The 18,503-nt window shown below is 36.2% G+C and overlaps 1 protein-coding gene across 7 annotated transcripts in view; it reads left to right on the top strand.

The window, feature by feature from the left end:
- PAXIP1 (PAX interacting protein 1) overlaps positions 1 to 18,503 on the top strand; it is a 74,098-nt gene that overhangs the window by 776 nt on the left and 54,819 nt on the right. For 6 of the 7 annotated variants that reach the window (XR_009185919.2, XR_009185920.2, XM_071215369.1 and 3 more), the window contains 3 exons: positions 4,569 to 4,703; positions 11,344 to 11,387; positions 15,232 to 15,295. Coding sequence is in view for 3 of the 7 variants with exons in the window: in XM_071215369.1 (XP_071071470.1) it covers positions 4,569 to 4,703; positions 11,344 to 11,387; positions 15,232 to 15,295 (243 nt within the window). In the remaining 4 variants the exon portion in view is untranslated. Of the gene's footprint in view, positions 1 to 195; positions 290 to 4,568; positions 4,704 to 11,343; positions 11,388 to 15,231; positions 15,296 to 18,503 lie in introns of those variants that run through there. The other variant, XR_011648905.1, reaches the window with a different exon arrangement.

Genomic DNA, 18,503 nt, shown 5'->3' with positions numbered 1-18,503 from the left:
GACCCCGGGCTGGGGATCGAGGTGGGGCTGGGGTCTCCGGGTCCTGTCGTCGCCGCGGCGGAGAGGGTGGGGGGACGGGGACGCGGAGGGCACTTCGCCCCGGCCGGCCGCGGCGGCGGCTCCTGCGGCCCGGCCCCTCTTCTGCCCGCCCCCGCCGGCGCCGGCGCCGCCGCCTTCCCAGGCCCCGGCGCCCCCGGGCGCGTTACCCGCGCGAGCTTGGAGCTCGGGCCTAGCGCCGCGAGGACCGATTGTCACCATCCCCTCCGTTTGGCGTCCTGCTGAATAGCGGGTAAGCCCCCCACGCCCGGCACACGGGCGCAGCCGCAGCCTCGGCCCGATCCCTGCCTTCTGCTCCTTTTAGGAGCGGATTTAGAAAGGGAACGCGTCGGTTCAGCGTATCCAGCTCCGGCTGTCATGACTCCAGGAATAGTAGTTGGTCCAAGAGGGCTGACGGGATGATAGGGACAGTGACAGGGAGCCCTGGCCGATGTAGCTCACTCAGGGAGCCCGGTTTCCAAGCAGCTAGGAAGGAGAAAGTTAGCTATGCCCCTGGTTTGGTCAGCCAAATGATTTTGGACGTCTCGACCAGTTTAGCTCCGGTAATTTATGCTGGGCTGAGAAGGGCTTGGCTCACCATGGGAATGGGCGGTTGAATTTGTATTCCTTTATTAATTGGGTGAGCCATACAATAAATGTGAAAAATACCCTGCTAACACCATCCCACTGAACGTTTAATTTTTTGTAATTTGGGATTAACGTCAAGAGATACTGAAGATTTTCCTAAGGATGATTCCTATGTTTAAGGGTCAGAATGTTTCTATTACATGGTGTAAATTAATCTTTTTATTTTTATTAGTGAAGTTGTGGCTTTACAGAACAATCATGCACAAAATAGAGAGGTCCCATATACCACCTTATTATTAACACCTTGCATTGGTGTGAAACATTCGTTACAATTCATGAAAACACATTTCTTTAATTGTACTATTAACTGTAGTCTATCTAACCTAGGATTCACTATGTTGTGCAGTTCCTGGATTTGTTTTTTCATTTTTATTTAAAAGCTTTTTATTATATATATAATAAATAATATATGTTGTTATACATATAACCAAAAATTTCCCCTTTTATCCACATTCAAATACATAATTTAGTGCTATTAATTACATTCACGATATTGTGGTACCATCCTCACCATCTCTTAAAAAAACTTTCACATCATCATCCGAATAAAAACTATACATTTTAAGCCTTAGCTCTCTATTCCCTCCCCTCCCCCCCATCCCCTGGTAACATATTCAAGATTCTGACTGTTTGTTTATTCTGATTATTTCCTATCAATGAGATTATACAATATTTGTCCTTTGGTCTGTGACTTATTTCACCTGACATGATGTCTTCAAGGTTCATCCATGTTATGCCATGTACCAGAACTTTATTCCTTTTTATGGCTGAAGAATATTCCATTAAATTTATCCATTCATCTGTTGTTGGACTCTAGGGTTACTTCCATCTTATGGCAGTTGTGATTAATACTGCTGCGAACACTGGTGTTTATCTGTTCAAGTCCCTGCTTTCAATTCTTTTGGGTTTATACCTAGACGTGGGATTGGGAAATGAATCTTGGTTGAATATTTTCTTCCTGTTAATGTTCACAATATTTTTTAAAAGTGTTAACTATACAATTATGTTGGTTTCAGTGTCACAGTAGTGCTAAACTGGGAGTAAGGGGAATGCAGAATTTAGGCCTCAAAAGGTAAACATTAATACTTACCAATGAACTTGGATGGTATAAAAGGAATTGTGAAAGGCTGATTGATCTTGGCCCTCTAGTGCTTTGTGTGATGGTATCTTATGAACTAGGGTCCCTGGGATCACCCCCAAAGATGGATCCTTTTCCCACTGTAACTTTACGGTGAGTAGACTTTTGGTTTTAAATTTAAAGCATTAAACAGGTGCTGAACCCAGAGTGATAAAAATGCATACCTCAAAGAGTAGTAGCCCTCTCTAGTGTTGATAATTTCCTTTTCTCCAGCTATGTACCATTCTCTTCTTCCTCTTTTATTTTATGATTTTGCCTCTTACAAGAGACTTGAAGCAACTGTTACTGAAAACCTGGAACAAGTTGAACTGGAACCATATTTGCTCAATTATGAATCAAATCTAAGTGCTTAAAAATGTCCTTGGCAAACCACTTTGATGTGAAACAGTATAATTTCTAAAAATTTTAGAGCCAGAACATCTGATGGTCTGAGTCTTATAAGTATGGATTAAAAAAGTTAACAAGTGTTTTGACGTGGCAGGCATTGGACTAGGTGCTGGATATAATATAAAGATGGACAAGGATAGATACTGTCCTTGACAACTTCACATTGGTGGTAGGGGAAGCACATCTGAACACATTGCAATACAAAATGATAGGTACTATAAGAGAACAAATTTTCCTCTGTGGTACATAGAAGGCACTACTGAAATGTCATTAAGTAGGTTTTGTTTGAGTTGGGTCTTAAGCAGAAATTAAAAAGAGCATGAAAAATTCCTTCCTTCACGTGAAATGTATATGCTAAAGGAATGGGATATCAGGGAGATCAGTATATTTGGAGCAGAGGAACGCATGGAAGGAGATGAATCTGGTAAAATACAGGTTTAGTAGTGTGGAGACTGAAAAGAAGCTATTGGTTTTGACAGCTTCAAAGTTAGTGAAAACCCTGAATAAGTACTTTCCTTAGAGTGTAGCAGAGGCTGTAAATGGGCATTGAGTTGAAGAGTGAGTAGGAAATGAGGAAGTGAAGATAGAAAAGTTAGACTACTGTTTCAAGAAATTTGTCGTTAAAAGGAAACACGGAAGGGTGTGCTAAGAAAGATAATGGCCAGGGGATAGATATGTATGTTTGCATGCATGTTCATGGTATATAAGGATGTGAGAGACTCCATTCCTTATATGCTAAGGGAACAGGTGTGGAGGGGCAGAGATTGAAATCTCAAGACTCATAGGAAAGGAAATAGAATTGAAAACACAGATGGGGAGAGTAGATAATAAGAGGGGTGTCTTTTTCTGTGAAACAAAAGCAATGAATGTAGGAAGCTAAAGGTGCTTGGGGGGCAAAGGAAGAAAAGTAGAGGTGGTTCATATCTAATGGCCACTGTGTTTTCATTTATTAAATAAATATTTAGCTTCTGCTGTAGTTCATAATAATGGATGGTCAATAAAATATTTTAAAAGATTGTCTAACTTGTGGGTAAAATTAGCTTTGTGAACACCATATCACTTAGATACTTGCTGTGCACTTATATTACTTAACTTCTCTGATGTATTTGACTCTGTTGACCTTTCCTTAACCCTTACCTCACTTGGCTTCTGTTTACACTGCCATCCCCAATACTGCTCTTCCCTCTTCCTGTCCCAGAGGTATTCTTTTCTTTTTTCTTTCTTTTTTTTTTTTTAGGAACCGGGGGCAGAGGATTGAACCTGGGACCTCATAGGTGGGAAGTCAGTGCTCATCCACAGAGCCACATTGACTCCCCTGAGTTGGTTTTTATGATTATTTTGTTTGTTGTTTGTTTCCGTTTTCCTTTAGGAGGCACCGGGAACTGAACCCGGAACTTCCCATGTGGGAAGCAGGTGTTTGACAGCTTGAGTCACATTGGCTCCCCAGAGGTATTCTTTATTGCCAGGGTTTTGCCTGCAGACCACATCCCACTCAATATACTCTGGGGCTTCTCATCCACTTTTGTAGCTTTAGCTATCCCTTATATATATTTTGGTAACTCCCTATCTGGTGAGAGCCAAACCCCTTACTAGATATTGCATTTGGCAACCAAAGAACAGTGTGCCCCAAATTTAAAGTTTCTTCTTGCTTCCCCCCATGCTCAGCTCTTCTAATATATTCTTCCATGAATGGCAGTATTTCATTCTTGACTTTTCTGTTAGGCTTGCACCCCTTCCATTCACAATGTCTAGCTGATTCTCATGTCTTTTTTCTATCTCCAAACATTCTTTCGTTGTTACCTGCCTCTTTCACCTGAATTACTGCAGTTACTTCTTAACTGGTCTCCTCTGTCTCCTACCATGTGCCAACACAATTATCCACTGACAGTAATCTTTCAATAAGTAAAATCTGATCCTTCTGTCTCCCTGCTTAAAATCCTTTATTGGCTCTTCAGATACCTCAGATTAAAATACAAACTTTTTTGCATAGCATATAAGATTATTTATAGTCTGGTCACTATTTACCTACCCAGTGCTTTGAACACTGGACTCTCCCTCCAGTACATATATTTTTGCCTGGCTGACTCCTATAACTGCAAAAGGATTCTGATTGTGTCTTTCCTCTTCCAGAAACTTTCCCTGATTATACTATCCCCATCCCCAAGCCTTTAAGTTTGAGGTCTTGTAGTATCATGTGCGTTTCCAAGTTTTAACACTCACCTTTCAGAGTAAGAGGCTATTAATTCTGTGTGAATATGGTGTGTTTTATTAAAAGTTTCCATTATTCACAGTAAGTATTTGTATAAATTAAGAATGAAGTATAGTAGTTTCCATTTTAATTTGTTTTTTTTTTCTTTAGGTTATTCAGCTTCTAAAAGCTGGAAAAGCTAAGGAAGTCTCCTACAATGCACTAGCCTCACACATAATTTCAGAAGATGGGGACAATCCAGAGGTTGGAGAAGCTCGAGAAGTCTTTGATTTACCTGTTGTAAAGGTCAGTAATAAATAATTCTAACTAATTTTACATATTTTCATCCTGTATCTTGAAAGCAAATACATTTTTAGAGTTTTATTGTAACTTTTCTCAGGGTCTTTACTGAAGTACTGATTTACTTGGAAAGTTGCTAAACTAATAAAGTCCTTTTAACATGTCAGTAACCTACCTTAGCTTAAGGCCCTTTAAGTTAAATCATGATGTTGCAAGATATATTAGCTAGGGTTCTCTAGGGAAAGAGAACCAACAGGAGACATCTATAAATAGTATAAGACTTTATAAAACTCTCACATGACCGTGGGGATGCACAAGTTTAAATTCTGCAAGGCAGGCTATGAAAAAGGAGCTCCAGTGAGTTCCCAGGAACGTTGGCTGTAGTAAAGATGGGGAGTGTCTCTCTGAATGCTGAAATCACTTTTATTTTTAAGGCCTTTAACTGATTGGATAAGACCTCACTCATTGCTGATGGCAATCTCCTTATTTGATTGTAGATGTAGCCATCTATGCAGTCAACTCACTATTATTAAAGTCCATGAAATAAACTTGTTTTGCATGTAGCTCAGTGCTTACTTGACCAAAAACTAGGCACCATTACCTGGCTGAATTGATACATTAACCTAACTTTCACACAAGATTTCTTAATATTGTAAATAATTCTAGATCATCTTATATACCTGCTCTAGGAGTGATCCCATTTTTTCATTCCCTGGAAGCCCTCCATGCTTCATGTCATAGGAAGTGAATCTATTGTCTTGGATCAAATAGGCATTGGTGAATTTACTCATAAGAAGGTATTTGATTCCAAAAGTAGGCTAAATTCTATTGAAAGACAACCCTGGAACAAGGTTACTTTCCATACTGATTGTGGCATGTGACCCTAATTTCCAGCTAGAATAGCTGAAAGGAGTCCTGTCCCCATGCTGCTTAACTACTTTCAGACAAAGTTCACATTGACCATTTGTAACACTGAACACCTGGTGGCCATCTGTAATGCTATCCTACTTGACTGCTGAGAAGTTTATTATAGAAAGTAGGGGCCTCAGCTGGTGGGTTATTCATTCAGTTTTTTGGATCTGCTTACTGTGCCACTTTATTGTGGCTAGTAATTGAGTTGACTGCCATTAAAGAATATTTTTAAAAGTTGTTAATTTTGATCCTTCAATTTTTATTTCTAATCTTCTGTATTATATATTTGTTTTACTGCATTTCTATACCAGTACCATTTGGTGTCTTTATGTTTTGTTTTGTTTTTTTGCCTTAAAAAAAAATAGCAGAAGAGTTGTAGTTTAATATCAATAGAGGTAGGAGTTCAGAAAGCTGTTCCATTAAGTAAGGTTGGTAGCAGAGAAGCTATCTGGCTTCTGGAAGTGCTGAACCTCACTAATATCCAGGATTATAACTCTATTCTGCAGACTTAGAAACTTGATTTTTGAAAATAGATCTGAAAGTAGATCTGTCTCAAGAGAAGGTTCTCGTAAACCAAACTCTCAAGAGACTGATGTATAAGAGTGATTATTAATTTGCAGCGATAAATACAATTATCACGTTCATGCACTAGAATGTTTGTTTCAGCATAACCAGCTCATTGTTGCTATGTGTACAGATCCATTTATGAAGACTTATTATTAGTAGGTTTCTTGGTGAGTTAACCAGATGCCACTTTGTAGGGGAGATATACTTGTCACAGGACGAGTCTGAGGCTGTAAGCTAGGACATCCTCTCTTAGACCATGGTTTTGTCTCTGGTTTGTTTCCATTCTTCCTTAGCTGTAAGGAACTGTATTTCAGTTTCTTTCCCTTCCTACAAACTTTCAGACAGGTGCTATTGTCTCATCAAAGTGACTTTGCATGTCTTGTGTTGTTTCCCTAGTCAACTTTAAAAAGGCAGCCTTATTAACAATGTTTGGGGTATAAGTCTTTGTTGCCAGACCACCTACAGGAGGGGTTCTTAAACCTGTGACCCAGAGCCCAATTTTTTTTTTATGGAGGCACCGTGATTGAGCCTGGTTCCTCATACATGGGAAACAGGCACTCAACTAACTGAGCTGTGTCCGCTTCTCAAGCCATATTTTTGTAATGAATGCTTCGTAAACACCCCTTTATCCTGAAATAAAATTCATACCTAAAATAACTTATCACAGAGCGTATATATATATACACACATACTGATATGTAAAGGAGAAATAAAATGAAAGTAAATATAATAAATGTGTACTTCAGTGTGTAAACATTGGGCACAACTACACTAGGGACATAATGAGATAGTCAGATGTTGCTATATTTAGAAACGCTGTCAATGTGACTGCTACAAATGCCAATCGATCCTTATATCCCATAAGTGGAGTTGCTGGCTGTGAGGTGATATTTCAGAATGGTGAGCAATCCTTGGTAAAGTTCTGAACTAAACAACATAGTCTTTTTTCATTATATACAGTGGTTATATTCCTTAAAAAGTCAATGTATAATAAAGCTATTTACAAATACCCATTACCCTGCTTCTGCAATTGTCAACATTATGCCAACCTAGCTTAATATAGCCCCATCCCACTTTTCTCTCCCTTTGGCTATATATTTTTAATCTCAGATACATTATTATTTCATCTGTAAATATGTCAACATTCCAGCCTGCTTTCAGTTTGTGGCAGCATCTGAATTGTCCAGTGCCTACAGTGTTACATTTATAGGTTTAGGGTAATTTTTAAGAGTTGATCCAACACGTTGTGTTGACTCTAAGATAGTTCTGGTAGACCTATCATCTTAGTCTAAACCTAATAGGCTTATCTTATTTGAATGCTTCTGTTAATAGTTGGGTCTGAATTAGACTGACTCCTGGGTAAGGCCTGGTTCCCTAAGGGTATATCCTTGGCCTTTGCCTTGATATTAAATTTGACAAGTGCATTTTTAAAATGTCATCGTTATGCAAGTTAACAGTTTATCCATCATTTATAGAATATGAGACATTTTACATATTGGATTTTTTTTCCTCCACTTTTTAATTTTTTAAAACATTGGATTTTATAGCTGTTTAAAACTTGATTTTTTATGTACAAGAGTTTTTGAAATAATTTTTTTATAGAAATATTTTTCTCAGTGGCCTACAGGCATTGGAAATGTTAATTAGCTCATTTGTAGAATTGGGTTTATTTTTATGTATGATCACTTCCCTTTGGAGTAAATAACTCCTTATTACTCTGCATTTATTACTTCTTCATTTCTACATTATTAGAGTGTCTTTTTGTTGTTGTTTGACTTTTCATTAAGAAATAATTTCAGATTTACAGAAAAGTTGCAAAAATAGTGCAAAGAATCTCACATATCCTTCATCCTGATTCCTCAGATATTAATATCTTATACAACCATAGCACAGTTACCAAGAACAGGAAGTTAATATTGATGCAGTAGTATTATCTAATCTATAGATCTCATTCAAATTTTGCTTGTTGTCCTGCTAATGTCCTTTTTCTTCTGATCCAGAATACATCTAGGATCACAAGCTGCATTTAGTGGTCATGTCTCAGTCTCCTTTAATCTGGAACAGTTCCTCAGTCTTTTTTTTTTTTTTAGAGAAGTTTTAAGTTTACAGAAAAATCACGTAGAAAATACCAAGTTCCCATATACTCGCCCCCCCCACTTCACACATACAGTTTTCCCTATTATTAACACTTTGTATTAGTGTGGTACCTTTGTTAAAATTGATGAAACAATATTATTATAATTATACTATTAACTAGTCCATGTTTGCAGCAGGGTTCACTGTGTTGAACAGTCCTATGTGTTTGGGCTTTTTAAAATTTCATTCTAATACTGTGTATACAACCTAAAATTTCCCCTTTTAACCATATTCTTCAAATATATAATTCAATGCTGTTATTTAGGATATTGTGCTACTGTCACCACCCTCTGTTACCAAAACATTTCTGTCAACCTTCTCTCTTGCTTCTTACTTTGCACTGTTTTATCAATTTACCTGATTTAGGGCCACAAGGTAACTCTGCTCTGCTTAGACTTCTTGATAGCTAGACTAGCAGTCTTTACACTGGGATGCCCATGTCCCTCTTGCCCCATCCCCACCCCCACCCCCGCCACCACCATTGCCCTGCCCAGCCCTCCAAAGGAAAGTCTTACCAAGCTGTATGCTTCTTAAATAGTTTTAAGGCAATACATTTCTATGTGATCCTTCCTAAAACTGCATGAAAACAAAAACCCACTTCACACAAGAAAGTCATACTGTTACCCATTTTAATTTTATTACAGTACATTGCTCTAGTCCAGGGGTTCTTAACCTTTTTTGTTCCATGGACCCCTTTGCCAGTCAGGTGAAAACCATAAACACCTTCTCAGAATGTAGCAGCAGATAGTTTTATGACACTCAACATTGGCATGTCTTTAAATTATATTTAGGATTTTTCAAAATTACATTTTACAACTTTCCCATAACATCTGTTCAAGTGGTCAGTTTTGGTAAACATTTAGAAATTCAAATTTTCCTACAGTGTATAAAACTATCTTCTCTATTCTTACCAACATTTTTGCAGGCAGTTATTCACTGCTCTCAGAATATACTACAGGAAAATACAAATAATACTAAGTCCACACTATCCTGTGTATTATTTAATAAATATATCACACCCGCACCAATATGTTCCCACAAGAATAATGCTTTTTTGAATATTCAGTTCAAACTCATGGACCCCCTTAAATCTTTCCCTGGACCCCGTGGGGGTCCCTGGATCCCTGGATAAGAACCCCTGCTCTAACCTGTGAAAAACCCCCTGGACATACCAAACAAAGGGATAATTTAAACACTGTTTCCAGGTAAGCTTTCTGTTAAGGGTTATACTTGCTCCTTGTGGCGATACTCGGATTTTACAAGAGTCAAAGCACAGAATAGATGACTGATGATGACTAATTCTCTTACATTTAACTAGAATTTTCCCAGGACTATCCAAAAAATATTAAGATATATTGGATAAAATGTTTAGATAGAAACAAGTGTTTTCAGATTTAGTGTACTTAATTTAATAAGTTAATTAAAACTTCTGGTAAAATTATCAAGTTATCTCTTTGAACTAGTTATCTCAAGGACAGCCAAACTTTATTTTACAAAATGTTTAATATTTCTACCCTTTATTAGCAGAAAATAAGCTTATTTAAACTTAATGCTGAAGCATTTTATTTTATTTTGTTTTTGATTTATTAAAAATATTTATTTATTTCTCCCCACCCCCTCGTTTGCACTTGTTGTGTCTGTTTATCTTGTTTCTTTAGGAGGCATCTAGAACCGAACCTGAGACCTCTGATATGGGAGGGAGGCACCTAATCGCTTGAGCTACCTCCATTCCCTGCTTTGTTGTGTCTCTCATTGTGTTTTTCTTCTTGAGTCTCTTGTTTGTCAGCTTGCTGTGCCTGCCCATCACATCAGCCCGCTGTCTTGCTCATCCTCTCCAGGAGACACCAGGAACCTCTGCTCCCTGCTCTGTTGTGTCTCTCATTATGTTTTTCTTCTTCTGGCTCTTGTTGCATCAGCTTGCTGCACCTACCCATCGAACCAGCTTGCTGTCTTCTTTAGGAGGCACTGGAAACCAAATGAGGGACCTACCATGTTTAAGGCGGGAGCTCATTTCTTGAGCCACAACTACTTCCTGTCACTGAAGCATTTTAGATGTCACCTAAAATGATGGAGCACTTCATTTTCTAATATTCTTTTGAGGTGTACATGAACAAAAATAGCTTAAAGATCATTAGCTTGAAATTGTTCATTGTTATATTCCCAGTGCCTTGTACAATCTCTGGCACAAAATAGATTCTTTAATAAGTATTTAATGAATTGATGGATGAGTCAAGAATGTGTATGTTTGTATGTTTAGTTGGCTAACTTTTCTGAAAGTCAGCAGGCATTGCTGTATTTTTACATAGTAATTTTGTGAAGCAGAGGTATCAAGATAATGATGTATACTTTTAAAAATTAGAGAAATATAAGATGAGATAATTTTTCAAAAATTTGTTGCCTGAAAAGGTAGTGGTTAATCTGAGGTTTTATAATTGGTCTTGAGTCTTAGAATTCATAGAAACACTACCAGGCAGTTAGAAATAATTTTTATGGTTTACAAGCATTTTATCTACTTGTGTAGCTTTGCTAAAAAAAAAATCTCATGAACTTAGACATCATTGAATTCAGGATATAAGAAGAGGACTTATGAGGGGCTGTTTTTATAGCATGGATGGAGTGGTAGGGGACTGTGGGTAACAGTTTCCCTATCTCTGTAATTTTGAGGACAGAGTTCCTGCCAGCCTAGAGGCTTTACATAGTGATAAGTTTGTAAACCTAAATGGAATACTTTAAAAAAAAACCAAACTGGTAGTTTTTCATCCTACAATTGGACTTTTCTCCTAGGACATTTATAATTAATCTTTTACTATGATATTTCCACTACTTGAGTAATTATAATTTTAATGTAATTTGGATGTTTTATAAATGGTTATAACAGAGCCTTTTAAATTTTAGGAGCAATACTACTAAAATAATGTCACATTTTCATTCTTGGGTTTCTGTACCAAAAAAGCAAAAAATAAATAAAGTAATGTCACTTTGGTTCTAAATTGAACATACTTTTTGATTGAGTTAATATTTTCTTTTTCAGCCTTCTTGGGTGATTTTATCCGTTCAATGTGGAACTCTTCTGCCGTATCCTTTTTTGTGGATGGGGAGGAGGGAAAGGATGACACCAGGCTTAAGATTGAAATGATAGTTACTGAAAGATGGACTTATCAGATAGGGTGAACTGTGTCTTCTCATCCAATATGCCTACTATTTTCCATCCTGTATCAAATATTATATAACTGATCCTTGTTATTATAGTATAAAAAGTGAGAACCAGCTATGTAGACATACTCTAGGCTAGGACCACAGAACCACAAGTTCTAGTTCTTCTGTGACTCAGTAATAGTGCTAGTACATTTCTACTTAAAATTTTAGGCAGTCTGCTTCTCTGGACCATAGTTCTTGTGTCTTTTAATAGCTAACTTCTGTGATATCTAGCTAGACTCTATATTTTTAAAATTCTATTTAAGAACCAAGATAAGCATTATTTGAAGGGTAGATTGAGGAAGAGAACATCAGAGAGAAATTTTCAGTTTTATGACATGCATTGTTATTCTTTTTAATTACGTTGGCTAGAAGGTTTATTAATTCATTAAACATATTGGACACTGGCTGTGAGCTGAAGTACTGAAAATATAGTGTCCTCAAAGAGGTTCCTTATATGCATGTTTTCATTCACTCAGCATTTTTCGAGTGTGACTCTGAATCAAGCATGTGCTAGGGGTTAGCAATGAAACATCCTACAGATCTTCTTTTACCATTCTAGGCTTGACAGTTCCTATTTCACTGTGGAAGTATCAATCTTCATTGTTTAAAGATTTCCTTTGAGCATAACCTGATTTGGGAAATCAGACCTTCTTTTAAGAGTAGCCAATGTTATGTTGGTGTAAAAGGAATTATGGTTTTGGACCGTGAATTTTAAATCATTATAACTAGGCTTAAACTCATCTTTATTAATCAAAATAGGAACCATTACAATCAATACATTTTTGCTGATGAGAAATAAGTTTGCTTATTCCTGTAGCATAAAAATCCGTGCTTCGGGAGTCAGTGAACTTTTGAAGAGCATTTTCTTCATCCTGCTGGTTGTGGAAGTATTTTCCCTGCAAAAAGTTGTCGAGATGCTTGAAGAAGTGGTAGTTGGTTGGCAAGAGGTCAGGTGAACATGGCGGATGAGGCAAAACTTCGTAGCCTAATTCGTTCAACTTTTGAAGTGTTCATTGTGCGATGTGTGTCAGGAGTTGTGGAGAAGAATTGGACCCTTCTGTTGACCAGTGCCGGCTGCAGGCATTGCAGGTTTCAGTGTATCTCATCAATTGGCTGAATATACTTCTTAGATGTAAAGTTTTTGCCAGGATTCAGAAAGCTGTAGTGGATCAGACTAGCAGCAGACCCGCAGATAGTGCCGTGACCTTTTTTTGGTACAAGTTTGGCTTTGGGAAGTGATTTGGAGCCTCTTCGTGGTCTAACCACTGAGCGGTTGTTGCCAGTTTTTGTATAAAATCCACTTTTTCTTGCATGTCACGGTCTGATTGAGAAATGGTTCATTGTTGTGTAGGATAAGAGAAAGTGGCACTTCAAAGTGACGATTTTTTAAAATTTTCGGTCAGCTCATGAGGCACCCACTTATTGAGCTTTTTCACCTTTCCAATTAGCTTCAAATGCCAAATGACTATAGAATGGTCTATGTTGAGTTCTTTGGCAGCTTCTCGTATAGTTGTAAGAGGATCAGCTTTGATGATTGCTCTCACTTGGTTGTTATCAACTTCTGATGGCCGGCCACTACGCTCCTCATCTTCAAGGCTCTCATCTTTGCAAAACTTCTTGAACCACCACTGCACTGTACATTCATTAGCAGTTCTGGACCAAATGTGTTGTTGATGTTGTGAGTTGTCTCCGCTGCTTTACAACAAATTTTGAACTCAAATAAGAAAATTGCTCGAATTTGCTTTTTGTCTAACATCATTTCCATAGTCTAAAGTAAATATAAAATAAACAGCAAATAAGTTGTTAGCAAAAAAACCTAGAGAGAGAAATGCACATTACAATGATGATAACATGACCACATTTATTTAAGAATGTATTCCAATATCAAATGGCACATTTCAACAATGCAAAACTACAATTACTTTTGCATCAACCTAATACCATACAGTTATGATGATACAGTTTTAGACCTGGGTGAGAGCTTACCTCTTTCATCCTATTTTGTTTTGCAGCTATGACAGGCAGTTCCTTTGAAGGCACTTGTAACCTATTGAAGCAATCCAGATGGAAGGCATCTTACTGTAATTAAACATTTATAGGGGACCTCAAATAGAGAAAACATTCCTTTAAAAGCAGTTCTTCTTGGAGGATGTGCAGAACTTTACCAACTCCAACTAAAAAATCCTGAGATTCTCATCCATGGTCTGGAGAGTTGAAGGGAAACTGTTCCTTTTTTTTCCTTTCTTTCTAAGAGCAGAGCAGGTATTGTAGGGGTGGGATAGGTATTTTTGAACATAAAAGGCCTGTTCTGGATCATTAATTTTCCACACAAGAATTCCTTAAAAATTATCATTGCCTTTGAGCTCTTACTTGCCTATCCTAAAGAAGTTAAAGGAACCAGAAAAGGGAACCCCGGAGAGTCTTGGGAGACAACATACTCTAAGATTTGTCTTTGTTAATGTTTCCCTGAGTCTTTGGAAATAGAAAATCCCTGAAGATGGCAACTGATCTTGGGATAATGGCATCAGGTTTGAGGAGTATTACAGTCAAGGAATGTTCAAATCTTTATAAGATTGTCTATATACCTGCATAAGGGAATTCAAAATTACAGTGGAATTTTCAGTCTGATATGTTTTTTTAATTCACATGTCTCATTATGTATACTTTTCTCCTATAGGGAAAGAGAAATGATTCTTTAATTTATTTGAATTCTAGATACTCCAAATTCTTAAAAGAAGTCATTGTATTTCTTTTGAATAAACTATAAAGTACAGGCACACAGAGATCATGTCTGCCTTAATTATAGCCATATTCTCAGTATCTGGCACATAGTAAGTTCTCAGTAATTATATTGAACAGATTTTAGAAATCAGAACTTGAGAACTGAGAAGGATTTTAGGAATTACATATTCCAAGTCTTGATGTAACAGAGGAAAGTAAAGCTCAGAGTTGTTTTGCCCTATGTTGATGAAGTTAATGTTGATAATAACATTAGAGCCCTGGTTCTTTCATGAAGGATTCATTCTACTCTGCAACAGAAGTGGTCACATTAATGTTGCATTCTGAAATTTTAATTTTTTATTTGTTTTTAAAATAATTGCTATAACATAAGAGTGTATATATGTGTGTATGTACATATATGCATATAGTTAGCTAGTTATCAGAGGTCAGATATTTTCCCTATGACTATATTATGTGCATTTTATATATAATATAACTGGAGAGATTGGATTTTTTTTTTTTTTTTTTTTTTTTACTTTTTAGAGGGCACTGGGGATTGAACTCAGGACCTCGTACATAGGAAGCAGGTGTTCAACCACTGAGCGACATCTACTTCCCACTGACATTTGTTTTGTTTTGTTTTTTTCCTTTTTTTGTTTTTGTTTTTATGAGGTATAGGGATCAAACCTAGTACCTCATACATGGGAAGCAGGTGCTCAACCACTTGTGCTTCATCCGTTCTCCAAGACTGGATTTTAAAATGTACATTATAGGAACCTCTTGGTTCTTTTTGTGCCTGCCCAGTTCTATTTATTCCAGTCTGCTCTGTGTTCTTCTGTGGTTAACTTATGTCTGTCTTTTCCCTAAATGGATTGAGTGGGAAGAAGGGAGAGAGGAGGGAGATGGGTAATGTCCAAATTGGCAAATAGACTTATGTTTATTAGCGAAATATAGGTTGCACTAATCTTGTTTCATTGTAATCTTAATAACTATAAAACAGAGTAAATGGTTTTTCTCCAGAGTCATGCCAGATTTTTTTTGGAGTCACTGCCTGCCTTTCTCAGGTAAGCATGATTATAATCAGTCTTGTGTTATTTACATTTAATAATTTGGTTTTGCTTAGTTTTATATGATTGGATTTATGACCTCTGTTAGTTTTAGAGAAGCTGTTTACTAAACGGACTGCATATTCAATCTGAGCTTTTTATACATTTATAATTTAAATATTCATACTTATTTTTAAATTTTAATGTTTTAAGTGGGTGAAAATGGTCTTTCTAAAGAATTACAAAGATTTAAAAATGAATATGAAAAAAAATTAAAGATGACAAGAAAATTCAATCCAAATTATAGGCAAAGAATTAAGATTCTTAATTAAGGACCAGTATAGATCAATGAAAAAAAAATAAAGACCTTAGCAGATAAGATTAAAGAAATGAACTTATAGGTCATAAAGAATTACAAATGACAAGTATAACAGCGTTCGATTCACTTTAAAATCAAAGAGATGAAAATTATAATAGCAGTGAGATAAAAATTTTGCTTTTCAAATTTGTAACACTGTATTCAATGCTGGTGCAGATGCCTAAAGACAAACACTCCTACTTATTGATGGTGGGAGTATAAATCATTTTAACAGTTTTCTAGAAAAGCTAAGGCAGTCTCAAGAGTCTTAAAGTACTCATTCTCTTTCCTCTTCAGCTGTCTTATGTTTAGAAATTTATCCAAGTTTGATAGAAATAGAAGAGATTGATGCATGAAGATATTCAACACAGTATTATTTATAAGAGGGTGTAATTGGAAACAGATTATCCATGTTTAGAAGTGGTCAAGAACACTATTATAGGCTCTTACACAATAGTCTAAACCATGTAGCCATTTTTGAATTATGTTTTATACAGATATTTAAAGGAATGGAAATGTTTTTAGTGGGAAAAAAGCAGAGGATAAAATAGGTATCAACCAAATAAAATATATAGGAAATGACTAAAAAGAGAGACCAAAATGTTATTAGTGGTTAAATCTCAGTAGTGAAAGAAATGAATATTTATTTTTTCTTAATTATATTCTGTCCTTACAATCCCCCAAGTTAAAAAAAAAAAAAACCCTCAAACCATAAATATTACTTTAAAAAAATAATAACAAGTTGGTGTTATTTAAACATTTTTGAAGTTACATAGGATAATTTGTTTAAAATTAGTGGTCATTGGACAGGAAAAAAACGTGATTTAGAGTGCCACCATTTTATTTGAACTCACAGACATAGTCCCAATCTGTAATTTTGATATTCTCAAGAAAATTCTTTTGAGGTAGTATGTATTCTTCCATATCCTTTGTGAAAGATTTGGAGAAAAGAATATCAAGGATATTAGGTGAGGTAAAAGGGATTTGATTATAGTTTAATTTAACATTGTTAGGTTATTGGCCAGACTCAGCTTTTGATACAGATGATATTACTAATCTGAATGTGATCCCTTCTTTGCCTTAGCAATAAGTATGGCACCTTTTTTTTTTTTTTTTTTTGGTCTCTTGTAAATTCTGGAAGTTCTTTAAAATAATTGAATCCTTGTCTGTCTTTTTTTCCTGTATCAATTTTATAGATATCCTTAAAGAAGCAATTTTAGCACTTTGGGGGAGGGAGGGCCTAGGATCAAGAATTTTGTTGATATTTGCATTTTTCAAAGTTTTTCATATCTGTGTTATAAATAAAAATTTATATGGTGATCTTTAAAGTTGGCCAAAGTGAAAACCTTTTAACACTGGGTGCTCTGGATGTATATAAATTTTATTGCTTTCCTTATACTTCTCTGTATGTTCCAAATTTGCAATAAATATACCAGCAAAGTTTTAAAAACAAAAACTTTCATGATTACTATTACTACTTATGCATTAATACAATGGGCTTTGGCTGAAATGTGAATTTTGCATTTAATTCTATTTCATGTTGATTGGATTTCTGGGTTCAGATTTAGAAGTCCACTCACTATCCAGAGAGGGTTCATATTGAATGAAAAAGGAAGCAAGTAAGATGGTGCATACTGAGTTGGAGTTGGGGGAAGTCCTGTGGATATTTTTCAGGGAGCTAGGTTACAGTGACATGGGATTTAGCAGACTTAACTTAGGGAAATAAATAGGAAAATCAAACATATATGAGTGTAAGAATGATTTACTGGGTGTTAAATTAGGTAGATATTAAATATCTCTGAATTTAGCATTAAGGAATACTTTTAGTCTTGGGGAGAAAAAATTTAATAGTTCTATTGAACAAAGATTTTATATATACCATGAATAATTGTAATACACATAGTATATGACATACATAATATATACTATATAATATGCTAAATTAAGTGGCACAGGTATTAATATCTGAGTTGAGAAAAGGAAGACATCAGTGTGGATTGGAAAAGTTAGGAAAGACTTGAAAGAGAATATGAGACTTGAATTGGACCTGAAAGAATGAATAGAAGTAGAGTAAAACTTGGAATATAAAGCGGGCCTTCCATATAGAGCAACATTGAAGGAGAAATCAGGGAGGCACAAGTATCTAAGTATTAGGAGAATGAAGTGAGAACCAAGGTTATATATTTGGGTATTGAGGAAAATAAAGTTTGGGTAGGTAGGTGGGTAGAGGGTATGGAAAACTTGAAATATTGGTATAGGAGTTTGGACTTGATAAGTAGGCAACAGGATGCTTGTTTGCTGGTTTTTATTTTTTAACCTTATTTAATTTTGGATTACAAATATTTATATTAAAACATTTGCCTAACTGCAGATAAAAGCAAACAAACTTTGATCATCTTTGGTCATTGTTGGTAAAATTGGGGAGCTCTGAATATGACATACTAGGGTAGGGTAGAGATTAGATTTTTGACAAGATGGAAACTTGCAGTCTTTTAGACTTGAGATAAAGAAGATTTGGATTGATTATATTTAGCATGGTATAAATGAAGATACAAAATGGAAACTGAAAACAGATGGAAATCAGCAGTCTTGGTGATTTGAGAATGATATGGTACAAAGAAAGAGAAGCTAACTTTCACTCTGCCCCTCCTGAGTGCCAGATCCTATAATAGATGCTTTCACCTTGAAATCATGAGTGAAAGATAATTTTGTTGAGATTAGGAGCACTAGATAGGGGAATAGAGGGGAATCTGGTTTGTGAAGGAAGGTGATGAAGTTGATTTGAAACAAATAGAGTTTGGGGTGTTGATCAGCTGTCCAAGTAGAAATCTTGTGCAGGAATTTGGAGATACAGTAGCATGAAGGTAC

Source organism: Dasypus novemcinctus, chromosome 5 (assembly GCF_030445035.2).
Source record: "Dasypus novemcinctus isolate mDasNov1 chromosome 5, mDasNov1.1.hap2, whole genome shotgun sequence".
Taxonomy (NCBI): domain Eukaryota; kingdom Metazoa; phylum Chordata; class Mammalia; order Cingulata; family Dasypodidae; genus Dasypus; species Dasypus novemcinctus.
The sequence above is the reverse complement of the archived record's forward strand: the minus strand, read 5'-3'. Positions and strand labels throughout refer to the sequence as shown.